Source organism: Thermobia domestica, chromosome 11, assembly GCF_964235325.1.
Source record: "Thermobia domestica chromosome 11, izTheDome1.hap1.1, whole genome shotgun sequence".
Lineage (NCBI taxonomy): Eukaryota > Metazoa > Arthropoda > Insecta > Zygentoma > Lepismatidae > Thermobia > Thermobia domestica.
This window is the reverse complement of record NC_137464.1, coordinates 116467736-116489861: the sequence shown is the minus strand read 5'-3', so window position 1 is coordinate 116489861 and position 22126 is coordinate 116467736. Positions and strand designations below refer to the sequence as shown.

Below are 22126 nucleotides of genomic sequence, written 5' to 3'. Positions count from 1 at the left end.
TATTAGAATCTGTTTAACTTTTTCCCATCTATTTTCTACATTGCCTACCATATCGTCTACTGCACACAATTTTTCTTCAATCTCTTCTTTCACATCACTGTCCTTACTTCTTAATCGCTCTAAGTTCCATTTTCGATTTCTCCCCCCATTTTCCTTGATTGACTTTAACCAGGTTTGCACTTCCGCCACTAGGAGATTCTAATTCGAATCAATGTTCGCTCCCGATAGAATCTCCACGTCTCGTATACTATTTCCAAAACGTTGCTTAACAAAAATTTACTCGATTTGGTAACATTTCTTATGCCCTGGACTTGTCCACGTGTACAGCTTGCTTTTTCTTTTGTTAAACCACATATTCGTCACCACCATATCATGTTAGCTACAGAAGTCGATAAGCATTTGGCCCTGTGCGTGTTTTCTACCTAGTTCCACCACCTTATTGACAGCTCCTTTTCCTTCTACCCTGTTGAAACCTATTACTATTGCGTTGACCTTTTTTCTTCCATGTCACTAATCTCACCATATATTACTTTTGCTTCATTGTCATCATGGTTGGTTGTTGGTATATACACTCGTATTATCACAATATCCACTAATTTGGCACTTACTTTTACAAGCATCAAGTGGTAACTGCAGCATTCCACTTTGGTTACGCTTCTTGCTCCTTCGTTCTTCATTGCTATCGCGACACCATTCTCGGCCTTAACGTCAAAACAGAATATTGTGTTATTTCCCGACACTATTTCACCTTTTCTGAACATCTCACTTCACTCAGGCCTACAATATTAACTTTACATTTACCCAGTTCCACTTTTAAATTTTCAACTTTACCCGCACGTGGTGAAGTTCGTATGTTCGAGGTTCCTATGCTGAAACAGAAAATATTATTATTATATTCGCCTCTGATGATTCTTCCCAGAGTAATCCCCACCCGGAGATCCGAACTGAAGACTGTTTTACTTCTGGAATCTTTTACCTCAGGAAGGAACACAATTATATTTATCCTCCTCCTTCGTTCCTCCGAAGAAAAAGATAATGTGGTAGTATTCCCATTTCCTTTCCACATCTCCATGCCGTTGACCACCTTGTGGTTCATTCTCCTGTTAAGACAATTTCCTCTCCTAAGGACAAGGTGTCCTGACCTCCACCCGCTCACCCGCCCTCCGAGGAGGCCGCTGGCACCTGGCGGACGTTGATTCCTTATCCCGTGAGTCAGTTGGTTCCCGCCTAAGAAGTTGCCCACTTTCTCTCTCGAGGAGGTGTAGGTTGGGATTTTCCCTTCGTTTAGGATGAGACCCGAAGGCATTTCTCAAACCTCTCCAGTACTTTTAGAAAGCATATAAACATTAATATATATATATATATATATATATATATATATATATATATATATACACATAAGGGCGGATCCAAGGGGGGGGCTATACCACCCCCCTTGACCCTCAGGTATGCACTGGATAAAATGGACTTCAATCCTGTTTTACACTGGATAAAGCGGCAAACTATGGTTTAGCCCCTCCCTTGATCATATTCTGGATCCGCCACTATATATATATATATATATATATATATATATATATATATATATATATATATATATGTGTGTGTGTGTGTGTGTGTGTGTGTGTGTGTGTGTGTAAACTAAATACTAACGTAACAATTACATTACTGTAATTATCTATTAAGAGTGAAAAAGTGAATGACTGAATCGGGACTTGAACCCGAGATCTTCGGCGCACTGTGACGATGTCTTAACCACTACGCTACCCAGTCCTCTTCCCAGAACAACCACACACTCTTTCACTCCTGAAGCCGGTGCTCTCTACTCAGACCACATGGGTTATACCACAGCCTAGCTACTAAGTAGAGAGTGAGAGAGTGTGTGGCTGTTCTGGGAAGCGGGCTGGGTAGTGTAGTGGTTAACGCATCGGCACGGTTTACCGAAGATCCCGGGTTCGAGTCCTGGTTCAGCAATTCACTTTTTTACTCTTTGTGTGTTATTGAATTCATACACTTAAAAAGGATCTTATGTGTTAAAAAAAAAAAGATATTACATATATTAATTAAAGAAGGCAGCAATATTGATTTAGTAAACAGGACTGTCATTCAAAAACTGTCGGACTTCGAAAGCAAAGTGCAGAAGTGCACAACCATGCTAGAAAAAGGTAATAAATTCAGTTTCATCAGAGTAGTAGGAGACACGTACTTGGACAATGTGATGGCAACTCAATGTTCCGTTGAGCTCCTCCGTGGCTAAGCGGTTAGCGTACGCGCCTTTGGCGTGGGAGACCCGGGTTCGATTCCCGGCGGGAGCTCATGTGGTTCGGATTCCACGTTAATCAGTAGGTCCACGTCTCATATAGCCTCGCTGCTGAAAGGGACGCTAAACTAAAATCAACTCAACTCAACTCAATGTTCCGTCGACGAACATGGAGGCTACAACTGATGTATCTATATATCGCACCACACAATCACTTTTTTTCAGCCTACATCTTTATTGATGTCTGATCAAGTAGAGTTTGCATCCGGCCGATATAGATGATTTTATTTATCTACCTTTCACTGCACATAAGAACTGTCTTAGTTACTAAATGCCTAATTGTCGCGGGAATTGTGGATTCCTCTTACACTCTTCCATGAAGTATTATAACAAATAAACCTTGTATGGACGCCACTGTGAGTGTCAGGTTAGTTGGAGCAAGTTTATCCATAATTGCTAGAGTTTATGTGTATCGAGAGCAAATGTCCAAGGTGATGACGACATACAGAACCCGTTCAAGACATCATCAGAAAAGAGTAACAGTGGACTGAAATAATGCTTTTACTTTCATCGAGAAAGGAATCGCCGAATGTTGAAGAAAATTGTCACAAAGAACGGTGGATCTGTGACGCAATTGACTTCAGAACTCAATCTGCACCCTGAACTACAATAACAGGCCAATGTAAGATACATAACCTCAACATTTATGGTTGAGTTGCAATTTTGAAACTTCTACTATCGCTGCCAATGTGGTAGTGTGAAAAATATGGTGCCAAAACGATGATTCGAAGAAGTAATATGGTCTAGTAAGTCATCGTTCTCTTTCTTTTCATCAACAGATTGTGTTTATCTGACTCCAAAAGAGGAATATTATCCGAATTCCTTACTTCTTACTGTTCAACATGGCGGGCTCTGTGTTGGTGTCAGACGTAATTTTGTAATCGTTTACTACTTCCCAGTCGTCCTTGGAAAAAGAATGATGAATAAGCGTCAAATTGAGTTACTCCTGGTATCCTTAAAACTACGTTCTGGTCTGGAACAGTAGTAATTATTACATACCTCAATTAAGGTAATCTTTGTTCGGGAACCTAGTATATTAAAAGGAAAGAAGAAAAATTCAAAGAATATCCTGAGTGATCAGATAACTGGGTATTTTTAATACTCGTAATATAGATGAAAAAACTCGATGTGAATCTTAAATATGGAGAGGCTAAGATTTTCTCCTCTTCAAACCGGTAAATATCGTACATGCAATGATGTAGGAAGTAATGAAAAATGTCAAAAACCATATAAAAGGAATTCCGATACGTTACCTGAATACTGAATATGGTATATGGTATATACTTTATGGTATATTTCCAGAAAAACGATATATGAAAATGTAAGACATAAACATTTGCACGCATTAGGCGCGATATTAAGATTATGAATGATACAACACTTAAATTTTTATCACTATTATGACGCCCTTTTACTAGTATTCTCATAGTTTGAATCACTTAAGTACACTGACATTTACTTTACAAGTGGGAGAGAGGCTAACTTAGGGGGTCACTGACGTAGGGAGATCGGTGATAATTCAAGACTACGATGCATTCCACTCCTTGCCATGACAATTCTACAAGCCAACCAAGCAGCTTGAAGATAAGTTGTTGGACTACCACAATTGCCTTAACAGCTTGACAGCGATTTCACTACAGGCTAACAACGCACAAAACAATTCAACTTTCCCTGCAATGGTAAACCATAACTGCCGTTTTAGCGCGTTTTCACTATATTATCTGTATAGAATATAAACGTTGAGCGCTATTGCGCTATATTCAATAGGCAACATAAAGACTGACCTAACGAGGTTGCTGTATCGACGAAGTACACTGATACACTCTCCCTGCGCAACACAAATTTCTCAGCATTGGATTTGGGCGTTATCAGTAAAACTGGAAAATCCTGGTATTTAGCCCCTTTAAAATGTTACTAGTAGACGAATGAAAATCAATATATGAATGTATAGAATCACCCTTAGGCAGATATGCTCGGTTTGAGCAACACTGAAAATCACTACGTGCATTTACCTCATTGAGAAAAGATCGAACAAAGATTTCTCATGGTTTATAGTCGACTATAAATATTTCCAACTGACTAGAATGGAAAATGTAAGGAGTGGATAAATGTTTTTGGCTAACGATACACACACAAAAATAAATAAATAAATAAATAAATAAATAAATAAATAAATAAATAAAAAAATTAAATAAATTAAAAATAAAAAGAAACCGACAATTCTGAATGTTACGTTCCTCTGGTTTTCTGCCCAGTTACGCTTTGGGATTCACAAAATGTTATTGTTCCCATACACTTTTTGTGTCTTATCAAGAGTAAGGTGGCGACAAACATCTGGAGAAGCACCTGGCTAGCCTCTTGAATAAAAGGTAGTTTGTTGCGAAAAGGATAAGTAATGAGAGAATTAATGATTTAGCTTCTGCGTTTTTCAGACAAAATGAGAAATGTTACCACGAAATAATTGCTAGTTAAAATACATTGTACACTCGAGTAAAAAAAATATGTAACTTTGGATCAGTTGTAAATTCATAGTATTCCTATGGTTTTGTGATTGCCCTTAAAAGATTAATCGTCGTGATTTTAGGTTACTAGATGTATTCAATGGTTGAAGCAGTACCCCGTGATGGCAATTTCTCAATATACACAGCAAAATCTACTCAGATATGATTTAAGGAGCATCAGGATCAACTTCAGCAGTTCCTTTGTCTCGCTCAATTCTCCGACTTGAACCTTATCGAACACGATCATTTAGAGACAGAGTAACTGGAGTAGCTGTGAAATGCCTACCTTATAATGCAAGTCACGAAATTACGTGACATGTATATAGTACAGAATAATATAGGATAAAATGAAGCTCATCATTACTTCGTCATAAGAGTACGGTAACTTATATCAATGATCCTGTTAATCTGCAACGGATGTCCGAATCAAAAGAGACGAATTTTAGCTTTAGGAAAATACTACCTATACTTCATTATTCAACATTTATCTTATGCTCCTCTGTCAATATTATACCAGCCTTTGAAACTTTATATTCTATAAATTTTACGAAAAATTTAATTTCAAATTAATTTTCATTAAGTATTTTAACGAACATTTTATAATACTTTAAATTAATTTCTGAGCCAAGGAAGATATACAAAAAAAAAAAAAAAAAAAAAAAAAGATTAAACTGTACACATAATAAACTACATTACAATATATAAAGTTCACAGCGTTATGAACTACATTTCGATATATAAAACTTACAGCGTTATAAATTACCTTTCTAGCACTCAATTCAGCAGTCTTTAAATAAAAAGGTCTTGGCACAGTCGTTACGTTTTCACATAGCCTTGCTTCCAAATCCCTTCTTAGTCTTTCATGAGAACGTCTGTAGTTCGGAATTTTGACCTTTTTCCGTTTAGACTTTGGTCTTTTTTGTTCTTCAGTTTCTAAACGCGAGTTGGCTTTAGCAAGTCGCTCTCTAGCTGCCATTGAAGGTGGAAGCGATGACGTCTTTAGTAGTTCTTCAGCTCGAATCTTTTTCCTCAAAGACCTTAAAAGAAAATAAAAAAATGAGACCAATAACGCTAATCTTAATATTTCTTTAATTGGTCAAACTTTTTAATTAAGGCATGCTGATTTTTTTAACTATTTTCTCTTACCATTTCTCTTTTATCTTTAAATGAAATTATATTACGTACCCATTGTATTTAAACAAACTAGCAAGTTCGGATAATTACTAATGGAATCCAGCTTTTTCTGGATACTGTGGTGTCTTAATTTTCTTTATAACATAATGCAAAAAAGTAGACACAAAAACGTGAGTTGATAGGTATCCAGGTTAAAAAAAAAAAAAAATGATCCTGAAGAAGACTGCCGTGTGGATTTTTTATGTGGAATATTGATATTTCTTAATGTGTAAGCAAGAAAAAACAGCGGTAAAAAGAAGTTAGTAATTCTATGTGGACGAGCACGAAAATGAATTTGGAATCAACAGCATCCTGAAACTGCCGCACACACTGCTTCATTATATCTCCGAGCAATCACAGAACCAGCCTCAACGATGTGGATTTGATGCGGATATCGATCATAATGCCGCCGCACACCAGCAAACCATCACTGTTATAGCGATTCCTTTTTCTAATGTTCGACGACTGAAATCTTGTATTCAGTTGTCACACGATGAGTAGATGTTGAGCACCAGTCTATAGGCTGAACCTTGACTACCCTGTAAACCTGGAAGCATTCACAATATTCACGACACCACATGCAGACTGAGTCTTGTTTGTGCTGGAAATTATGGGCATACAGGCCTTCCCTGAAAAAAGAGATCTTTTGTGCAGGCTCCGAGACAGTGCAGAGTCACCTTTATGTGCAATGAACTCTGAAGATAGTTGGTAGCCGGATAAGGTGGAGCGGGGTATAGCAGTTAAGAGCCACATAGCGGTCGTCTTGGGGATTTGGTACCATTTGAATGACCTTAGTTCCTTGGCCTCGCGACACAATATCTGTCTGTAAGAATTTATTACATCATACGTGTGACAAAACACTTTTCGAGGTATTTTTGGCTCGAGATATGCCTCCGTCTAGCCCACCTTCTTTCAACCTATCGCTCTACATTTAAGAGAAAGATCTAAACACAGTTTCAGCCACAATAACATCATGTGAACTTCGCTAACATGGAACAATACAATCATCTCATACAAACATGTTTTATTAAAACTGATGTTCTAATCGCTATGCAGACATGCAAGCGCTTTGGCCACATCACATCATCATTGTAGTCACCCACTCTACATTGACTTTTTAAGTCTTTTCTTCTATTCGCATCCACAAAATAGTCTTCCAGCCTCATGTGTCTTACAAAACACGCATTACCAAGAACAGTGACGGTTCTAGCGTTCTAACACAGAAGTTACATCGACAATGGCCGTGAAACTGGCTTTGCACCTCTTCCTCCCCTTTCTGCATCGCAAAATCATTCCCTGCCTTTGGGACCTCCACTGATCTTTCACATAAAGAATTATTTAACTTAACTTTACCTACTTTATTCAGCACAATGAATTCTAGTTATCCCAAAAGACGAAAACAATTGATGTTGCAACACAACTCAACCTATTTCTTTAATTGAATTTTCTCAATCGATTCTGTAAATAAAATGAAATTTCTAGTTTCGCATCTCATGGTACTACCCTTTAGCCCACAAGAGATGAATAAATTAATGAAAGTGAATTATGAAATGATTGGTGGAGAATGCGGGAGGAAACAGGAAAACCCACAGAAAACTCACGGATATGATATTGTCCAATACAAACTCCCGTGGGTAGGAATCCGCGAACTTGAAATGAGCGCTCTACCACTGAGCCATCATGCCCCTCTTTCAATCGATTTTGTAAAAATCATTCGGTTACATACCCATTAACACAAACTAAGTAACAGTGAAAATTTAACTAGCTCTGTTTATCATATATTTATGTATTTACTTCTAAAATACAGACCAATAATATTCTTATGATGCATTGAAACAAGTATGTATTCAATCCTTATCGTTTCTAAAGCAAATGAGTAATTCATTCGGCCATTCATTTTTAGCACAAAGAAGTAGATCGACTGTTTAACTAAGACTCTAAATCACGTGTGTTCCTATCGGGAATCGTACCAATATACCATGCCGAAGTCGAGTTTACACACACAAACACACCAAAAAAAAAAAAAAAAAAAAAGCGCATGAAGAAGCTTTAAAATATGCATGAAGTTCCCTAAGTCAACCAGGAACAGAATTTACTGTCCTCCCGCGGGTTTTGTCCGCTTTAAACCTACCCTACATGACTTGACAATTAACTTTTTTATTATTATTATTATTATTATTATTTTATAATTCTGAATTACAAGCGGAACCCTTACGTATTTGTCTGTGGCTTTGCATGTTCGCTTTCACAACCACATTTCAGCGCTAAATCAAGAATATTGCAAGTTTTGTGGTACACGGATGGTAGGGCAGACAATATATGAAATCTTTAATGTTTTCTAAGTTCAATAAATGTTAGTACCCAGAGACGCGGTTGAGTAATTAATTTCTGTCTTCTCCAACTTGATGGTTCAGGTGAGATTTTTCGTAAGGACGCTCCACGGTCCAATTCAGCCGAACAAAATGGGTTAACTTAAGTCCTCCACGACCCAGAGCAGCCGAACAGAGCGGGGGCCATTTAAAGGAGCACTCCACGATCCAGAGCAGCTGAACAGAATGTGGTTGTGAAGGTATCCCTGGGCCCGAAGCAGCCGAACAGAGTAAAAGATATAGGATGCATTCCACGGCCCAGAGCAGCCAAACAGAGTAGGAGAGGTGGTAAGTGGTCAATTTCGGGATAGACTGACCTAGAAGTGCCTGTTGGTTCTCCATTTATATAGTATGTTTGAAGACCGCTGTTGATCCTCGGCTGTAGAATGACGTCTTCATACTTCGTTGACATGTGACATGAGGTAAAGTGTAGTCTGCTTTTGTTGATAAGTAGCACGTGGCTGGCTAGTAGTTGATAAGTAGCGTCACATAACTTACAATATCATTCGTTCCCTAAATCCTTGCTAAGAAAATAAAATACGTAAACATACATCAGGTGGTATAAAATTCCGAAATTCTAACGTGCACTAAAATAGTATTTTTCTCCTTTATAATAATTTGAATATAAGAGTAAGAAACAAACAATGATTCAAAATCTACTGTGGATTATTCTCATATTTGGTATAAGTCGTTCTTTTGTGAGTGTACGAGAAGTAGAACAAAGCTATCTCACTTTGTTCGGGTTGAGTGAGTTACCACAGCCACAGAGCCCTATTTCCTTTTCTCCCGGGGTCCCGTCTGCAAACCGAAACGGATTATTTTTATCCGTCACGACAAATGTGTGATTCCATTGTACGTAAGCGCAATCGTTTAAAGGGCTCTTCTGTGAGACAGGCGATTGCTAGAAAGAGCCATGCCAGAACACGTGAACACAGAGTAAAATCAACTATCACGACTTAGACTGTTCTTAAATAGCTCATAAACATCAGAGTTGCAGACTCCGAATTAAAATAACTATTTTTTTCTTCGGTCGTTCCTCATTCATATACAGGAAAAATATATCCATATTTTTTCGTAATTATTTTTCTTCGTATTTCGGAAGGTACGTGACTGTGAGTACATCTCAGAGTCGCCCCTGAAAAAAGAAAATAAAAGCGCTTCCTCTCAACTGAACTGACGTGTCTCTTGAAAGATCAAACCTATAATGCATTGATTGATTAGTATTTACATCCTTTTCCAGCAGCAAGGCTACATATGACGGGATCTACAGTTTAAAATGAGATCTGAATCATTGTAGTGCGTTCGATGCCCTTCCACCAGGGAAAAGAATCCGGGAGCTCGTACACCAAAGTTACGAACGTCAGCCACTACACCAGCGAGGATGACAAACCTATAATACAGGTAGGCCGCTGGTCTTTGGTACACATGGCCCTGGGATCGATTCCCGATGGGAGAGAACAAAATTTACTTTCACAATCATTCACTTTCATTATTCATTTGTCTATTTTAGTCTAAAGGAGATAACTGAACGTTAAACTAAAGATTTCATTTTTTTCCGTGTAATGCAGGTTTTGCCTTACCCTAACCAGCGTGAGCGGGGCACAATGATAAGGTGACAGATAGGTATATTCTTGTCTGAATGAAAAACAGCACACCAGTTTAAGTGGAAAAGTGCGAAATATGGTTGTACTACCTATTACAGTAGAATTCCAATAATCAGATTGGGCTAGATAAGACAGCTGACAGTGAGTTCTGCTTTCAAACTGAGTAGGAAGCGAAATACCTAGGTAGATTCTGCCTTTTTTTACAAGTGACAAAAGAACTGCATTCCCTGTAGTAAAAAGGTAAAAGGGTCCCTGTATTTTGTTCATTCTCCGCCTTGTTTATCTGAAGTAGAAGAGCTACGTATTCCCAAATAAAAGAACTATTTCTCGGTTCCCGTTATTCTTTTCACATCACAATTTCATTCTACGTAAGAATTTCTCAAATATTAAGTTTCTCTCTTTCAGTAGGGACAATAAAGTTTATAATGATCAAGACCAATCTTGACTTCCATATTTTCGAATGAAAGCTTTTTAAGGAAGACTGATTTCTTTCTCTACTTTCATTTTCTAAAAAAAATCTTTAAAAAAATCTTTAAAAAGAAACATGTTATTCATTTACTTTTGATTTCCTTTGTGCTAAAGATGTATCTTGAAAATTATTTAATATCTAGATATAACATTTAGTGCATTGCAAGGGTCATAAAGACGAATGTAAAATACCTAATATATAAATAAATGTTAATTTTTATTATCAGTAATAATTTTCTAATTATTTATTTTCAATTAGAAGTTGAGTTGACTTTGAATTTAACGTGACTTTCAGTAGCGAGGCTATATGAGACGGGAGCTACTGATTAACGTGGAATCCGAACCACATGAACTTCCGCCCAATTGTACATGGTTTTACATTCTTGCTTTCCAGTAACCTTTTAAAGATAAAAAAAATTTAAAACGTAGTTCAAGAAAATTCTTCACTCTCTAAATGCATATAATAATAATAATAATCATCATCATCATCATGGGGCCGCGGTGGCTCAGTGGTAGAGCGTTCACCTCTGGTGCTAGGGGTCTCGGGTTCCAACCCTGCTCCCGCCAAGTGAACTTTGTGGTGGACAAACACCGTGTGCGTGGGTTTTCTCGTGGTTCTCCCGTTTCCTCCCACTTTCTTCATTCCACCATTATCACCATCTCGTTTAGCCTAACCGGCATAACCGTCGGACGTAAAACTCAAAAAAAAAATAATAATACTAATAATAATAATAATAATAATAATAATAACCACCACCACCACCACCACCACCACCACCACCACCACCACCACCACCACCACCACCACCACCACCATCATCATCATCATCATCATCATCATCATCATCATCATCATCATCATCATCATCATCATCATCATCATCATCATCATCATCATCATCATCATCATCATCATCATCATCATCATCATCATCATCATCATCATCATCATCATCATCATCATCATCATCATCATCATCATCATCATCATCATCATCATCATCATCATCATCATCATCATCATCATCATCATCATCATCATCATCATCATCATCATCATCATCATCATCATCATCATCATCATCATCATCATCATCATCATCATCATCATCATCATCATCATCATCATCATCATCATCATCATCATCATCATCATCATCATTATTATTATTATTATTATTATTATTATTATTATTATTATTATTATTATTATTATTATTATTATTATTATTATTATTATTATTATTATTTCAGTGCCGAGAACAGCTAGTTGGCAAAAATACAGCACATTGTATGGTATCGGAGCACTACATTACGGTGGAATAATAATAGTAATTAAACCTCTAATATAAAATATAATGTAGATAAAAGTCAATTAAGCAGAAATAATTCCTTATCAACGCTGTAAAAATTAATAAAATTAAATAATACGGTCAGAAGTAATATTAAGTATAAGAAATGATAGCTCCAAACTATACCTAATATTGTTTCTGACTGTACATGTTATATACATTAAGCTTTCTATAAGATAAGCAAATATGGAATAAATATTTCTTGCTCCGTTGAAAAAAGTAATGATAACTTGCTTCTTCATCTATACTCAGACACGTATTTATCTGCTGTAATATTTAAAGAGATCGATTACATTTCTTTATAAGGCCATTATTGATCAAGTTGATCAATATGTAATAAAGAACCGGTTTTGATTATTTTTGTATGTGTAATATATTAAGTAACTTGTATTAAGTGGTAATATGTAACATGATGAAGCCCATCCCGAGAGCCGCTCCTGTTCCGTTCGTCGGTCATAATACTTAAAATGAACATAGATGTCTAAAAGCTTACGGTTTTATATTACTTTCTAACATTGCATTGTAACACGAATCATTCTACTGAAAATTAAGTGAATAGATAAACCCGTTCTTACTACTCACAAAACATAATTGTTAAAATACAAACAGAAAAAGTACGCCGACACGTTTACAAAGCACTTCACTGAATACAGTCAAATTTAATATTACTGTAAATATATTGATGTACTCTTTCTATTATGTTTTAACTAGCCAGTTAGTTTTTAATAGAATAATTCAGGTTACACTCTAGTGCCAGAAAATAAAAAAAAAAGAAAGAAAAAAAGAAAATGTTATCCGACTTCTACGCAGATTTTGATTATCATGACCAATGAAGGGACCAGGAGCAGTCTTCGGCATAAATTCATGTGACGATGTGCAGACTTTTTTTTTTTTTTACTTAGCTCGTTTTATTCCACCATAAAGATGAGATCTGCTTGCGCCATAAGTTAGCGGGTGTCACAAAAGTATTATAATTAATTACACCATGATTTTCATGGGAAAAGTGGTTTAACCTAGGGGAAATGACAACATAAAATTTAAAATATTTAAGTTTATTACATAACTGAATGAAATATACAACAACATTTAGTTGAATTATTCAATAAAGGTGATTTGATATCTGCTAGTTCATTGATAGTTAAGCACATTAATATAGATTGATTAACAGGTTGGACATTCAAGTATTTAAGTTATTATAGATGGAAGATGAAATACGAATATGCGACTTTCAGTTCTCAATCTTGAAAGTTTTACTATAGGCTGATGAATCATTTTATAGTACTGCATGACATTTCTTCACTTGAAATTAATATTGCAACAAGTGCTTGTACATACCTTGTATTAGAAGTCTTCTAACACTTTGCAACTTGGCGTCCCGAATGTCTGAATTTCGATGCTCCTAATCTTTGCGTCTCTGGGCGTCCGAATCCGAATCAATCATTGAGACCTTGAGGTTCCTTTTTATAATTTTACGAGGGACACACCATATCCTCATATCAGTCAATATTTTCTTTTTGTCAGATCCACAAATATGGAAACTTGTTGCTCTTTTGCATTCTGATTGGCTCTTAGAGACTGCCGCACCCAAGATACGTGGCGTGACATACATGTACACACGTGTACTGTCACAGCCGGAAGAATTTAATAGCATGATTTCTAGACTTATCTATAGATTCTTAACTATTTAACCAATTTCAACATATTAATGCGGTGTCACGTTGCCAAAATCATGATTATGTATCCTGTAGGATGACTATGAGTAACCTTCGACAAGTAAACTTCCTACAAAATTGCGCAGCAAAAGCAACATTAATCACCTTCAGAAGGTTTTACGTATTTCCTTTCTCTGTTGCTAACTTGTGGCAAGTCAAGAGAGAAAAAATGTCTTTTAAAATGCATTGTAACGTACCCTTTTACGGTACTTCACATTATTGTTGTTATTGTTCCTACGGTACTTCACATTATTGTTGTTATTGTTCCTGTTATGTTGTGTGAGTGGCCCCCATTTGCTGAAGTCGTGCCATTAGTTCAAATACATGTTTGATTTTGTTTTTGCGTGTTAACTATTAATGTTATTTGTGTTGAAATGTTTTTATTATTAATGCAAGCCTCTAGATGGTGAGGTTATTCTATATCTGCGCACTATAATCATATGTAACGTTACGTTTGAATTAAGATTAATTACAAATGATTTTAACATTATATCGGATTCCTCTAAATTTGCTAAGTAAATTCTATTATCTATTGGTATTAACACGGTAATAGTAAAGTCCTTATTTATCTAAAACTCACACATGGCATCGCATAATTAGTCGTGTCGAGCACAGGGGTGGATAACTTAACGTAACTGTAACGTAACGAAAATAGTTCTCTGTAACAAAATTATTGGTTATTTAATGTAGGTAGGTACAAGGTATAACACCAATTTTTGTTACGACACCGTAACGTTATTCGAGCATGTAACGTTATTGTACCGTAACTAATTGAAGGAACAAATCTGTTTCGGGTATTCCATTCACGCTTGGTGGGAGAAAATCAACAACTGGTACCAGCTGAATGAGATTCTTTCCTCTGCGGGTATCTAATGGAACGAAAATGTGTGGAACAGAAGCTATTTCGTTACAAATACTATTTGCCACATGAGTAACACAGTTGATCAGACAGGTTTGGTAAAGGTATTGTGTTCATCAGTTACAGATCTTATCAGATCTTTGGATAGTTCCTCGGACATGGTATCTATTGTATTGTTCTTCAGAGGGTGACATTGAATTTCGTTCTTCAGGTGGTGAAGCAGAATGAATATTTCACTTTCATATGTCGTTATTGCAAATATGAAGTAGAGACAGGGAGAAAAAAGAGATCGATTTCTGTGAATATCATAGGAGGAAGTCAGTCACATACAAGGAAAGAGGCAGGTGGAAGGGGATAGCAGGGTGAGGGGGAAGCACAGAGTGAGACAAAAGTAGCAAAGGGGAGGGAAAATAGACTATCTCTTTCATTCTTCATCTTGCTTTGTTTACATAGCGCTCTTCGCTGTCCACAACAAGAGTAGGATTAATTTATGTAAGAACTGTTCCATGAATGGTGGGCGCAAGCCTGTGAAAATCATATTATTATTATTATTAAAACAAAGCCCACAAAATAGCTAGGAAATTGTGTGATGCATGGCCACGTCATTGGCTATCAATCTGTATTATTTTTGGGATATTTCACCGTTGTTTGCTGATTCTTAATCCAGGCACATCCCCAATTTGTTCACTATATTGAATCAAACTATATTATTATTATTATTATTATTATTATTATTATTATTATTATTATGTCTAGCGTTCTTCCTTCGCAAAAGGGAGATCCTGGGTTCAAAGCTTGTCGCCTGCTACCCTGACCGGTTTTACCAGCTTTTTTCGTTGTTTCACAAAGTAAATGTCGGGATGTTATCTTTAATCATAAATCCTGCCTGATTTTCTCCTTTCCTTTTTTCATTATTGATGTTAAAATATTCTGTTGTAAATTGGCCTTAGAAGCTGCATTTGAAATATTTTACATAAATAAATGAATGTTTAGAGCACGCCAGGCACGCGCCCAGAATTTTTTTTGTTTGAAGGGATCCGAAGATTTTTGCAGGTCTAATACGTATATGTAGTATTTAACCTGTGTTATTCAACACCCGAAAAGACGACAAGTAATTGTTAATTAGTGCCTCTTATTAAACATGATAGAGCTAAAGATATTAAAATTGTTAGGCTATGTCAATCATTTCGATGACAAAGAAGTATACTTATAGTAAGAAAGTTCACAAATGTTCGTCGATTTGCGAAGTTTTGTGGGAAGGAATCTGAATCCTGTGGATCCCCACATAGGCCTTGGTTTCAATTCCCAGTGGGAGCTAAAGTACTTTTCCGGCGTTGATTCAGTATCTTGAGACAATGGAAAAGCTTACGGTAGACTAGCGGAGTCCGGTTACGTGCTATGTGCCTTCCTTTTACTTAAGGAATAATGCTGTTGTTTGAGGTTGCAATTCATCAAGTATAAAAGGGGGAAGGGAGTTAGTAAAATCAATCTCATGTTGAAAGTTTACACATGTAGGCCACATGGAAGACAATATTTCAATATACACTATGTAAAATATTTATATGTCAAAACTTGGTGTATATTTTCGGGTCGCGAACATAAGCTCACCGGCATTTAAGCTGACCTATGTTAATGCAAAAGCGGACAAAAGCTCCCCGGACATAAGCTCACCACTAATAATATATTTGTATTATAAGATAATTTACGAAATAAAGAATACAATAATGATAAGTAATTACATTTATAGATTAACTAATTTAATTGCAAAGGAAAATAAACCTAAATAAAATAAATAAGCAACGGAAAAATGACAGACGGAAAATATGACAGAAATGAAACTAGACTTTGAATATTAATATGAAGTAGATTTTTAATATTAAAATATAAACTGAAAACAGATCTGGACAAACAAAAGAATACTACTTCCTCTTACTGAAGAAAGCAATCCAACTCCCTCCCCTGTGCTGATACTTTCGTGCAGGAAATTTTGCAGCACAGAAATATCGGTAAACGAAACTTTGGTGAAAGGATATCTCCTTGTTATTTTTTTCCACACTGGCTGAAAGTATCTCAGATATATCTCATTTTGCTTTAGAAAAACGTATGCTGGGTATGACGATTTATTAAAATATAGACTTTGACTAGTAGTAGGCCTAAGTCAGTAGAAAATAGCCCGGATATTTAAATGTGGGCTTTGACTACTAGTAGCCCTAGTTCCTCAATAGAAAGTAGGCTATATAACTAATGTCATATAGGAGTTATCAGACATCAGAATAAAATATTAAGATGTTGCAGAGTTCAAATCTTAAGGCTGTCATCATACTTGCAGACCAATACTCATCAAATGAATCTCTTTCTTATTTACTAAGAACAAAACAACTTATGAACAATAAAAGAAAACAAAGAAAAAGAAAAAGAAAGCTTAGTGTTAGGAAATAAGAAAGGATCTTGCATCGTTTGGCCTAATCCTCGTTTCGCCTAATCAATTATCTGACACTTTTATGACAGATAAAAGATAAGCTTTATGTCCGCCATTTTAGGCGAAATAAGGATACTCGTTTGGCCTAATCCTCGTTTTGCCTAAAATGGTGGACTATAAAGAAAATCTGGAGATAAAACTGGAGGGAAATTGTTCGAAAAAAAATATTCCCTACTATGTGAAGAACTGAGAAATACAAATTAGTTTTCCCATAACTAATTTGTAATAGGACTATTTGCTTTCGGAAAAAGTGTTTCGAGAATTGTACAGTTACTTTTCCGTTCCATTTTGAGAATATTAATGCCCCCACATGGTGTGACTATATTTGAGATGAGAGAAACAGAAAAAGTTACACCTGTTATTAATTTTGTTTAAAGGTGAGTGCTGTTTAAAAGTAACTTTTAGTTTGCAGTTTGTTTCCAAATACCTGATATTGTCAAATGGTACTGCTAATCGGTACGTTAAAGGAAATATAGTTTGTGTGTTTCTTCTTATGTAGGTGCAAAAGTTATTTTATTGTAGATTTTGCTGATCTTTCAGACGATTTCATTCCAGTTTCAACGCTTTTTTGAAACTGCTAATGCATGTAAGAGATCCGATTGTGATTCTATTGTAATTACAATTTGTATGAAATTTGTAACTATTTCGAGCTAGATCTGACAAAAGATCTCTAAATTTGCTCATAACTGAACAATGGACAATTGTGATCGCAATGAGTAATTTGTGACATTCCTCCGCTGACAAATTGCTCTTTGGATAATTCCACAATTCAAACATCTCAATGTGTTACTGACAAAGAAAGAAGAAAAATATATTTCATTTCTTATTATTACTTCTGAAATTACAACTTTTGAGCTGAATTTCCACTCGTTTCACATACTACAGGGAATGCCCATAGCATAAGTCTCTGAGATGCACAATGAGATTGAAATCCGGGCTTCTCGGTAGTTGTTGCAGCAGGAAGAAGTTGAATGCTCCTCCAAACAGATGGTGGCCAACCGGGATCTGTTACGAGGGTGGTTGTCCTGCTGGTACACTCCATTTCCACTCGTATGACAGAAATAAAGATATAGTTGACTCTGGTGATCTTCGTACTTCGATACAATACGGGTGAATAGTAAGTACCAAAGGTCCAAAACATTGCTTACAGAAAAACACTATAAATCAACATCGTCTCCGTTATCTTGTACAATTCCAACCTGACATGATTTCGTTGGGTTAGCACTAAATTATAGATCACTATCGGCGTGATGAGATTGAAATCGAGACTCATCGCACCAGGATTTGCTGGTTTAAACCAGCTGTTAAAAAAACTGGTTTAAAGCAAAAAACGAAAAATGTTCGTAAAAGTGTAAGTGTTCGTAAAATCTTGAATACACATTTATGGGTTATCACGTTTCACTCCCGTATATTATTCGTATTATATTCAGACCTAAATTTCCCATTCATTACTCAAAAAGATTATACTACAAAAAAAAGCAACTTTTGTATTTTTTATAAGTTTATGAATGCTTCTTTTGTGATTTTTTTATAGTACGTTATTATTGTTATGCAATTTCAAAGAAAAATTCTAAATATTGTTTCCTTTTAGTAATGTTTACTATTGATAAAATACATCGAAATGCTGTAGTTTTGGGGGGGAGAGGAGGGTTCATACAAATCCCACGAGAGGCATTTATTGAAATCAGAAGTATCTTTGGTATTTATTTATGTCTAAATGGGTCAGAGCCGAAGTGGAATCAAATAATTCGTATCTTTATTCACTTTTCTTACAGATATGGAAATTAAGTCTATTTCTTCTTGTTGTTGTAATTCTCTATCTTGGACTAATAAAAGTCGTAATGAACTAACTTGGACTAAATTAGTTCTTCTGTACTCTGCAGCATTTTGAAATTGTTCATATGTAATTCTGTATAATGGTTTCACTTGTGCAACTGGTTATCTTTTTGTCCTTCTGAAATGACTCTTGACAGTTACATTAACAAGTACCTAAAGATCAGCACAACGTATGTTTACCAGGAGTCCTTCATGAGTGAGTCGGCAGACATATCGCATTTGTGGTCAATTAGTCCCGGTTTCGAGTTCAAATGGAGGACAATTTCTCTCGGATGTAAGCCCAGAAGAGGTTTGATTCCACTTTAAGCTTATGTGACCTCTTCCAGCATAACCTGGTAGTTGCACAATAACACCAAGATGAAACAAACTTATTTCTCTCCATATGATATAAATACATACAGCAAATTATTTAAACAAAAAACCTGGTTTAAACTCAAAAATACCGGGTTTAAACAAAACAAAAAATACTTTTTTTATTTTTTTTAAACATGGTTTTTGCCAACCCTGCATCGTACCATGCTACTCGTTTTTATGGTCCAGTCACGGCATTCTGTTGCCAGTGTAAAACATTAACCGTAGTGACATATAATAAGTAGTAACCTTGTGGGTTATCGGCTTCTGAAGTCCATACGATGAAGCGGACGTTGTCTACTAACTATCCGGCTGAACCCCTTATTCAGCTGGGTGTCCGTCTTGACTAAGGTTTACTGGTGTTCGGTGCAGTAAGCAAAGTTATGAAAACATTAATACCTTGTTCTCTTACATGTGAGTTTCTTTTTACATTGTTAAATTACTGTAGATCTCCAAATTATGCAGATTCAATATTAAAACCGGAAATATATTTATAACTTCCGGTAGCAATAGAGTGATAATGTGAGACATTCAACCTGTTTATCGGAAACTGAATTCTCATCAAAAACGATTTCTCATCATCTCTTACGATTTTTAATATTTAGGAATCAATGTTGAAACCGAAAGTTGTACTAGTTCTTACTTTAATAGAAGACTCAAGCTGAGATAAAATCTATTCTTAAGATTTGGAATCCATACCATAAATCGTTTGGATCGTTAGAGAACGTGTCGATATATATACCTATATTAGTAGGCCAATCGCAAAACCCGTTAAATTCACTTAAAAAAAAAAAAAGCGATAGTGGTTGCTCTGGAAACTATAGTTGGAAAGCTATTATTTCCAAATAGTATTCAGTAGAAAAAGCCATTTTAACTAGTTGAAAATTGAGATTGAAATATGTGCCAATTCAGGCCGGTAGCCAGCCCAAAAATGTAGGGGGGGGGGCTGAAGTTAGGGGGGCCCAATCCAACCATACTATAGTTTATCATCGTATTATAGTTCATTTGCAAGCCTACCGTAAAAATTTTAGGGAGGGCAGCGAAAATTTAGGGGGGGCCAGGCCCCCCTAGACCCACCCTGGATACGGGCCTGTGCCAATTGCCAAAACTTGTTAAATCCATCATGGCAACAGATACAAAACCAGTTAAATCCCTCTTCCACATTCAGTTTCAGTAACTGTTAAATCCCAAACCTGCAAATAACCTAATGAGAAAAGCAGAATCAAACCCGGTTAATTACGTATTTCAAACAATTTGAGGTTTCGTACTGTATAGAATTAGTTTAGTAATCTGAATATTTATTGCAACTCTTCGTAATCATTCGAAATTTTATTTGGCAGAATTTGAAGTGTGTGCTTTCATTATTTTTATTATTATTATTATTATTGGACTGAAAATTGAAAAAAAAAAAGAAAAGAAAATGAAATCTTTAGTTTTACGTCCCACAGTTATGCCGGTTAGGGTAAAGGAGACGGTGATGATGAGAAATGAACGAAATGGTGGAATGAAGAAAGTGGGAGGAAACGGGAGAACCCCGAGAAAACCCACGAGCACGGTGTTTGTCCACCACAAAGTCCACATGGCGTGAACTGGGATCGAACCAGGGACCCCAAGCACCGGAGGTGAACGCTTTGCTACTGAGCCACCGCGCACCCTGGACTGAAAATAGAGAGACTATACGTCTTAACCTAACTGTTCGTGAAATTTTTCTGTGCTTATTTGTTTTTCTTTAATAATTACTAGACAAATGCACGCAAAGTCGAAAGAAAACGATACTCTAAGCAGCGATGGTCATAATTTTGTTATCAGACAATACCAAAATTGTCTAGAAAACGTACAAGACACATGAAAAACTGGAAACGAAATGTAGCCAAAAAGACAAGGTGAGTGGACTATCTATGGTTAAAAGTCGTTTGTTTTGTATTTCAGGGTAACTCTTTACTTTGAACAGAACATTGTTGGATTAGGTTCTTCTCTAAACGGTCTCTTCAGCTTCAGCAGAACCTCTTTCTTAAAATGTCTCGTGTCAATTATCATTCAAAATTATAACATGCTTCTGGTACAACATGTTAAAAATTTTTGCCACTTATTTACCATTTCTGATTCTCTTTATGCCACTGTTTTGCTCAAACTCAACATTTGCACGTTTTGTTTTGCTATATTTCAAATTCATATATTGAGAAAATTGGCAAATTAATATTCACCCTATGTTAGTCCATAAAAGGTTACAAACTCTTCCAAAATATAGTCATTCAGTTTAGAAATGTATACGGATAGGTATAATTAACTCCGGTTGTAGTTACGAAGGGTTTGACTATTGAAAGAAGCTCAAAGCTCACGTTTCACAAAGAGGTTTTCGAGGAATAGAAAACCGAGAAAATGGTGATGCACCAGAGGACGACGACGATATGGATTTCCATGTAGTGGATGATGATGGAGAGGAGGTTAGATAATTCATTTTTTTGCACATTTGGATCCATTGTTTTCAATTTAGAACAAAATTAATGTAGCATTTATGTATCCATATTCATTTGTGCCAATCTTGTGCAATGTATAGTTGATAATACATCCCCTCCAATATTTTAGTAGGCATAATACTGATTTCTGACTCTGACTCCCTTTCTTTTTGATAGGTTTTGTATCTTGATCCTCAACAAAAATGGCCGCTCGTCCAGACGCAAAAGCTGTTATTTCCATCCTGTAAGGGCAAGCACTAATATGTGGGTTCCCAGAATTTAAAATCTCAATAAAGATCTGTATTACTTCTAGAAGCACCAGTTGGTGTTTAGTGGAAGTAGGGCGGGAGTTAAATTTATTTTATACTTCATCTTAGTGGTTTTTTTTTTTTTTTTTTTTTTTTAGATGATGATGGGGCATTAGCAGCATTAAATTATTTTCAGTTCTTTTGGAAATAGCATCGTGGGGCCATTCCATTCTTTAGGAGTTAAATTGAGAGGATAATATTTAACTCAACTTAAAGCATTAAGAAAGATGTATTATTACTGGGGACTCTAATAATAATTTTACTGAAATGGGCCCAGATCACATTTCAGCAGGATTTATGTGCCTATGTTTATGGGATGTGGTGAACCTATTCCATGC

General features: G+C 36.0%; 1 protein-coding gene across 8 annotated transcripts in view; it reads right to left on the bottom strand.

The window, feature by feature from the left end:
• The window catches only part of LOC145664380 (uncharacterized), a 161255-nt gene that overhangs the window by 108338 nt on the left and 30791 nt on the right, over window positions 1-22126 (bottom strand). For 7 of the 8 annotated variants that reach the window (XM_081731032.1, XM_081731035.1, XM_081731033.1 and 4 more), the window contains exon 4: window positions 5570-5858. In XM_081731032.1, the coding sequence (XP_081587158.1) occupies window positions 5570-5858 (289 nt within the window). The remainder of the gene's footprint in view (window positions 1-5569; window positions 5859-22126) is intronic. The other variant, XM_081731039.1, reaches the window with a different exon arrangement.